Source organism: Esox lucius, chromosome 21 (genome assembly GCF_011004845.1).
Source record: "Esox lucius isolate fEsoLuc1 chromosome 21, fEsoLuc1.pri, whole genome shotgun sequence".
Taxonomy (NCBI): domain Eukaryota; kingdom Metazoa; phylum Chordata; class Actinopteri; order Esociformes; family Esocidae; genus Esox; species Esox lucius.
In genome coordinates this window covers 28,403,121-28,411,396 of record NC_047589.1, presented here as the reverse complement: position 1 = coordinate 28,411,396, position 8,276 = coordinate 28,403,121, and the positions used below count along the sequence as shown (strand labels likewise).

General features: G+C 38.7%; 1 protein-coding gene across 1 annotated transcript; it reads right to left on the bottom strand.

Annotated features, from left to right (window-relative positions):
* Positions 1-7,381, bottom strand: LOC117593639. Its single transcript, XM_034289365.1, has 6 exons — positions 6,274-7,381; positions 2,781-2,855; positions 2,338-2,433; positions 588-731; positions 381-491; positions 1-275 (listed from the first exon to the last, which is right to left on the bottom strand). Exons 1-6 carry the CDS (start codon positions 6,427-6,429, stop codon positions 141-143), a joined length of 717 nt encoding a protein of 238 aa, XP_034145256.1. The 5' UTR covers positions 6,430-7,381; the 3' UTR covers positions 1-140.
* Between the last annotated feature and the right edge of the window lie 895 nt (positions 7,382-8,276).

Below are 8,276 nucleotides of genomic sequence, written 5' to 3'. Positions count from 1 at the left end.
TTTTTATAATGTCATGTTTTTATTAACCATGAAGTACAATCAGATCTTGTCTTGAACTGAGCAGGTTAATATAAATTCAAGTTTGTCCTCAGTTGGGTCAAGGGTCATCAGAAGCACTTGATGAGGTTAGAGGTCAGGGATCATTCAAAGTATTCAATGTCATCAATGAGGGTTTTGTTCTCAAGCAGGTTGGTCAGAGTTGGCCTTCTTACTTGGGTAACTGCACAACCCACACGCAGGATGTGATAGTCTTCCTCGCCTTCGCCAACCTGAACCTATTGGACGAGGAGAGTGAGCACAGTGGAGACAGGACCCTTGGAAACATCAAGCAGATATGGTCATATAAAGTAAAATGTTAACACAATCAGGCTGCTAAATACCTTGATGAAGTAGTTTGTGTATCCCAACATCCGAGTTAAGAGAGTCTTATAATTTATTCCTCTGAAAATGTCACATTTCTTCCCAGGTGTCTTCAATCCCAGGTATTGTAGCTGTGGGTAAATTATTGATATTGTTTAGTATTAACATTGTTCACAGACCATCTTCCCGACTTGATTTGTCAAAACATTGTTCCTTTCCTCTCTTACCTGGTCCAGGGGGAATGGCAATGTTGATGCATCACAGAGCTCAGAGAGTTCTATCCAGACTGCATCCGTTAGCTTCAGTTTGGCAGAAAGATCTCGAGACACATACAGATAGAGAGAACCCGGACAATTTTCACCCGTTTCAACCTGTAGGATTCAGTTGGACAGAGAGAGATGACTTAACATTTGTGGGCAGTTACACAGATGTCCTTTGTGGAACTACAGTCAATATATTGAATGCCTAATTGGCTGATAACTGCTTTCTTTCTGATAAGTTGCATTTATTCTCATAATTGAACCAAGTGAAATCAAGAAACGGCAGCGACTGTAGTCAAAGCTCAGAGCTGCATGTTTATGTTGGGAAAGAACTTAATGGCCCACTTCTTCTAACACAGTGGCCTATTGGTTCCAACACATGCTAACTAGGTAATGTCTCTCCTTGCGGTCGGAGGCCCTATGGGACCGCTAATGTCACTAATGTCTAGAACTGACCCTGGGTACATTCCTTTACTCATCTAGTTCCCCCATCTAACACAGTGGAACCTGATTACATTCCCGCTACAATCTGACAAAAGCAGAACGTTTCTATAGCTAAGCTTATTGTGTGTGTTTGATTAAGTGTCTGTGCTGTGTGTGTAATGTAAGAGGTTGGTCCCAGCTATGACGTCGATCCCAGAAAGTTCAGATCCATCATTTCAAATTACTCAAGTGTAATATGGACAATAAAATGTACTTAAAATGTACTTTCAAGACTTCAAGACTTTTAAAGTCCATAAGACATTTTAAGTTGCCTAATTAGATAGAGATCTATTAATGCCACACGTAGACTGAAATACAGTATGTTATAGTATACTTCACGTTATGTTATATATTTATGCTAGTGGTTCTCAACTATATGAGAAAAAATGCTTTATGTTATATTGAAGGTATATTTTGTGATGTTAGAGCACTACTGACTAGACCAGGGGTTCACAACCCTGGTTCTCCACCTGGAATTGCACATATTTTTCTTTAGTCGTGAACAAGCAACCCAATTCAAGTCAGTGGACTGATAATTAGTTGAATACCTTGTGCTTGGCTGAGGCTAAAATACAAATGTGTATTACTGAGGGTATTGGAGGACTGGAGTTGTGAACTACTGTGTAGACCCCTGGCCGTTTCAATGGGTGTTCATCAAGGTAGAGTTGTCAGACCGACCATATTCTCTGTATACATCAACAATGTTGAACCTGCTGCTGGTGACTCTCTCATTCCCATTTACACAGACAACTATCTGGCCCCTCGTTCAATTCAGTGCTGATTACCTTTCATTACAGCTTCAATCACACACAACATACATTCCTTTAGCTGAACTAGTCCTCAGTTCACAGCTCCATCCTCTATGTCACCAGAGCCTCCTACCCACCACTGTGATATGTATTCTCTGGTCAACTGGTCCTCGATGCATACTGTACACCACCCAAGACTCACTGCTACCAACTTATCTACAACACTGGTACCAACTTATCTACAATACTGGTACCAACTTATCTACTAGTCCCACTTTGGCAAATCCCCACATTTCCTCAGCTCACTCCTAAATGACAATGAACCAGAACAAATTACAAGAGCTATGCTAACATTACAATATTAACGTGTTTTTGGTTTTTGGAAAATAAAACAAATATTTTGCTCTTTGATAAATTGTTGAGAAATGTGTAATACATTAAAGTGTTTTGTAAAATATAACAATAAATATTCAAGCTACTGGTACCTTAATGCAGAATTCCTTCCCTTCCTGTTGCTGATAACTCTTTGCTGTAAATATCTTATATTTCTTATTCATTTTCTCCTCTACTTCCTTTTTCACCTGTGGGTAAAACATGGACATTATTTAATAGCTAAATATATGAGATCTTGGTAGAACCCTTTCACAAGAAGTTATGGGACAAACCCCTCACTGGTGCTGAAGCATAATGTTTCAGAAGACATTTTCCATTTACAAATATCTCTATCCTCAATTGCACCCCTAACTAGGCCATGTCAACTGGAAAACATTTTAAAATAACAGATGGGGAAACAAAGTTACTAATTGTATACATGTAGATGATTAAACTATTAGTAATTTATCTTTGAGTGGCACAAGATCAACTAATTGACATGTGATGATCCATAATGGACCAGCAGCAGAACATGCGTCTCCCTTTATTTTCTCACCTGGCCAGTCATTATCTGGACCTCCTTTGTGGCAGGCATTATCTGTGACCATTCTCCAACCATCTTAACTAAGTGCTGGAAAAAAATAAATAATAATTTCAGTTAAACTGTGGCATAAAACATAATTTAACATTGTAGTTTTTCAGTGTGGACTAAATTGATAGTAAATGCAACTGTCTCTGAAGCATGAATGTTAAGCCTGATCTGATTCTGAATGAATGGTTTGAGGTCATTTGAATTTAAAATCCAAACATGTAAAGGATTTGACCGAAATTGCCTCACATTTCCAGCAAATTCTTTACAACTCATGGAGTTTTTACCCTTGTTCCCCTCAGTTTACATTTTCTACTAAATACATTGAATTGTTTTAATATGGAGATACCCGTTATTGGATATTGTTGCATTCTGTGTTTGCTTTCATTGAATTCAACAAGACTGCCTGCGTCGGTTTCTGACACACAACCACCACGTTACAAGAATTGTCTGCCTTCAATTTTGAACTGACCCAAACACAGCATAGATCACCATGAAAACACAATGTTTTTGTCTTACCCAGTTAGCTGATGAGTTTCTCTGTCTTCAGTGTCTGCAGTGTGTCTAGTGACTCTAACTGTCTCTCTCTGATACTTTTATACTGCCTTGTATGAATATTCATGAACATGATATGGTTGACACATGCTTTGTCCACATCTTATAGATCCAATGGAGCAATGCAAATGGAGGAATATCTACTGTATTAGTTCTCTCTTACTCTTACCCACCCCAGAAACCCCACACACTCAGTTCAACCCAAACTAGGTGTATGTGGTCCTGTGACACACCCTGGGACTGGCTGCAACATTCTCTATGTATATATGTTATGTAACTTATTAAAAAGTATTGGAGGAAATTCCTTCTGCACTGAGAAACCTGAAAAAAATATCAGAGCAAATCCCTTCCGCAGAGAGAAACATTTTATATATCAGATCAATAGCTGGATAAAGGAAGGTGTCACATGACGAATATTCTATAGTTCGTAATACAATGATTTAACCAGGACTGAGAACTTTACTGGAATCAAATTTGAACACTATTTTCATTATTTCTCCAAACACAATTCAATTGATTCTTGTTAAATTACCCTCCATTCTTTTAATTTAGTTTTACATCAATTTCTAAATTCTTTGATTGGGGAGCGAATGACCTAGGTGGTGTTATTGTAGCTCATTTAAGTTCCATTTGGGTTGTTTCTCATGTATCCTTACTGTGTTATTTTTTCATTTCTCAATGGTGCCAATTAATTTCTGTGTTTTTGTAGCTCAATGGGGATAATTAATTTTTCTACATAATCTCTGTGTCAGATACAGAACCAGTTTTACACCATGACTGACTGAATTCTTAACATACTGACGGAAAGCATTCTATGCACTAGAAATGCATTCTAACCTGAAATGTAAACCGGTTCTGTACCTGAAAAAAAGGGTTTTGTCAGGAACAGAACCAGTCCACCATTTACACTTCCTGCAAGCCTCCTAATGAATCTTTGCTCTCATGACTGTTAGTTCTTTATGTCATAGCAATATATAACAATAATAAACTATAGTAAAATGTTCTGATCAGATGTTATTGGTCAAACCACACTCCTGATCATGAGAACTCATATCCGGCTTTAGTCTGTAGGTGGTCAGACCAGGCCAATTGTTCAATTCTACTAGTTTGCAGATCGATCTCTTTGTACGACACGCTACGCTTCAAGTTGAGGTCACGCAATCATCATAACTGGACATGTCTGAATGTTCAATCACCATAACTGGACATGTCTGAATGTTCAATCACCATAACTGGACATGTCTGAATGTTCAATCACCATAACTGGACATGTCTGAATGTTCTACTGTCTATTCTGAAGCTACTTGATGCAATAAGTCAAGCATGTAGGGCTGACGAGGTCAAGAAATGTGATTGGGTTGTTTTAAACTATGTTACAATTAAGATTCATGAATGAATGTCCAAAGTGTGAAGCTGCATGGTTGTTGTCTGGGACAGAATCGCATACAGACTGATAGGCAGAGTTTCATTATAAACAGGACAAGACTATCATCATCATCTTCATCCGCTTATCCAGTATCGGGTCGCGGGGGCAGCAGCTCCACATTTTTGTTTCAGGTGTGTGAGTGGTAGGGTAACATTTGAATCAGGTGTGTGAGTGGTAGGGTAACATGTGAATCAGGTGTGTGAATGCAAGGGTAACATTAGAATCAGGTGTGTGAGTGGTAGGGTAACATTTGAATCAGGTGTGTGAGTGGTAGGGTAACATTTGAATCAGGTGTGTGAGTGGTAGGGTAACATTTGAATCAGGTGTGTGAGTGGTAGGGTAACATTTGAATCAGGTGTGTGAGTGGTAGGGCAACATTTGAATCAGGTGTGTGAGTGGTAAGGTAACATTTGATCAGGTGTGTGAGTGGTAGGGTAACATTTCTATCAGGTGTGTGAGTGGTAGGGTAACATTTCTATCAGGTGTGTGAGTGGTAGGGCAACATTTGAATCAGGTGTGTGAGTGGTAGGGTAACATTTGAATCAGGTGTGTGAGTGGTAGGGTAACAATTGAATCAGGTGTGTGAGTGGTAGGGTAACATTTGAATCAGGTGTGTGAGTGGTAGGGTAACATTTGAATCAGGTGTGTGAGTGGTAGGGTAACATTTGAATCAGGTGTGTGAGTGGTAGGGCAAAAACTAAAACATGCACCCTTTGGGTCCCCAGGACCAGGATTGGGAAACAGTGACATAGAGAATGGTGCAGCCAGTCCCAGGGTGTGTCACAGGACCACATACACCTAGTTTGGGTTGAACAGAATGTGTGTGGAGGTGGCTGTGGGGGGGTTTAGAGTAAGACAGAGAGAGAACTAATACAGTAGATATTCCTCCATTTGCATTGCTCCATTGGACCTATAAGATGTGGACAAAGCATGTGTCAACCATATCATGTTCATGAATATTCATACAGGGCAGTATAAAAGTATCAGAGAGACGGTTAGAGCCACTAAACAATCTGCAGACACTGAAGACTGAGAAACTCATCAGCTAACTGGGTAAGACAAAAACATTGTGTTTTCATTGTGATTTATGCTGTGTTCGGGTCAGTTCAAAATGGAAGGCAGATCATTCTAATTCAATTATTGTCAAAATGGCATTTATTTGTAATGGGTTCTCATTTAGATAAGAAACTGTTGTTTCAAATATCTCGCTGCTTAAATGAAAGTTAAAAATTGAAAACTGGTTTAGGTTGTTTAGGATGCCGTTTGACCCAAAACACAGAGACAACACACACACAGAGGCAGATAGCTATCAGAGATGTTTATTTGAACAGCCAAACTTAATCGTGCAAAGAGGGGGAGTTTGGGCAGTGCAGCTTCTGGATGGTAGTGAGGCGCAAGGCAGGCAGGCAGGCAGAGAGGAATCCAGGGCAGAGCTGGGAATCAGAGTGGGTAGTCAGAGAAAGTCCAGTCTTGACTCACCGACGGGAATACAGGGGGAATGTGAGTGAGCGGTGCAGGGTTGAAGTCGGCAGCTCCGCAGAAAGCGGCAGAGGATGGCTGAACAGGTCTCGGCGGGAGGCAGTGAAGCAGGTAACTCAGGTAAGTAGCAGGCAGCAGCAGTTTGAGCGGGATCATAAGTGTAGACTAACAATCTGACACCGAAGAGGTGAACAGCCTGGGTAGATATACTGCAGAGGTGATGAATGGAATGAGCTGCAGCTGTGTGGAGACTGTGCAGGAGTGAATGGCCACGCCCCTTGACCTAGTTCCTCCCTGGTCACGCCTCTCGCAGCCTCAGGTGCAGACAAACACAACACAGACAAAGACAACAGGGGGAAAAGGGGAAAAAGGGCCACACACAGGAAAGGAGAACACAGCCAACCCATAATATAGGTGGGTTTATGGATTGGCTCAGAGCTACTAATTCATTAATACACTATTGATGTACATTAGCAGAAATAAGTTGGATATTTTTTGTTTTTCACTACGATGCCATTAGCTTTTCTAAGGAAGTAATGGTAAGCTGTGTACCGTTGCTTTAAAACCCAATTAAATATTTATATAGAAGGCTATTAGTACCTCACCCCCAAAATACTAAAATAATATATTTCTTATTACTTCTTGATATAACATGGGAAAAAAAACATCCAAAGTATTTTTTTGAGTAGCTATTTAGCAAAGTGAAATTGTTCTTCAAACTAAATCAGTGAAGGTCAAATATAAAACCATTTATTATAATTTCAGATAATTCAACACACCACCTAAAATGGCATATCACATTGCAAAAGGGTCAATGGTATCTCCATATTAAAACAATTCCATGTATTTAGTATAAAATGTAAATTGAGGGGAACAAGGGGTAAAAACTCCATGAGTTTTAAAGAATTTACTGGAAAGGTGAGGCAATATCGGATTTGTTTGGGTTTTAAATTCAAATGCCCTCATTCATTCAGACTCAGATCAGGCTTAACATTCATGCTTGCAGAGACAGTAGCATTTTACTATCAATTTCGTCCACACTGAAAAGCAACATAATGTTAAATTATGTTTTATGTCACAGTAAAACTGAAATTATTCATTTGATTTTTTTCCAGCACTTAGTTAAGATGGCTTTTGTTGAAAGATGGTCAGAGATAAAGCCTGCCACAGAGGAGGTCCAGAAAATGACTGAACAGGTGAGAAAAGAAAGGAGACACGTGTAAATCAAGTCCTTAACTTCATGATCAACTTTTACAAATAAATGTAATGTATTGAAAATATAGTTACTAAAGGACAACCACACAGCACAGTATGTATGAGTGAAATGAACACTAAGCAGTGTAAAACTGTAGTGACGTTGATGTTAATAATCAGATCAAATGTGTGACTGTGTGTGATTTACTCTGTGGAGAGTAAAACACTCCCACAACATCACACCCATCCCTATTCTTTACATGTTCTGTTGCTGGTCAATTTTTTATGTATGTATGATCATCGCACATTGATTAGTTGATATTATGCTACTCAAATATATATATATATATATATATATATATATATATATATATATATATATATATATATATATATATATATATATATATATATATATAACTAATAGTTTTGTTGTCTAAACATATACAATAAGTAACTTTGTTCCCCCATCTGTTGTTTAAAAGTTTTTTCCAGTTGACATGGCCTAGTTAGGGGTGCAACTGAGGAAAGAGAACTTTGCTAATGGAAAATAACTTTTGAATATGAGGGTATAGATTATGCTTCAACACCAGTGAGGGGTTTGTCCCAGAACTTCTTGTAAAAGGGTTTTACTAATATATCATACACTTCTTGAACATGGTCTATGGAAAATGTGTCTATTAAATAATGTTCATGTTTTACCCACAGTTGAAGCAGGAAGCAGAGGATAAAATGAAGAAGAAATACAAAAAATTTACAGCAGAGACTTATCAGTATGCCCCCGTTTATCAACTGATTATAGGGACCAA

Bases quoted from the DNA above. Each gene is read 5' to 3' on its own strand.
- LOC117593639 (XM_034289365.1), bottom strand. From the start codon at position 6,429: ATGATCCCGCTCAAACTGCTGCTGCCTGCTACTTACCTGAGTTACCTG. The intron at 2,434-2,780 runs GTGAGAAAATAA...TTTTACCCACAG, and splicing joins TCCAGATAATGACTGGCCAG to GTGAAAAAGGAAGTAGAGGA. The intron at 732-2,337 runs GTACCAGTAGCT...TGAATCCTACAG, and splicing joins GGAAGGAATTCTGCATTAAG to GTTGAAACGGGTGAAAATTG.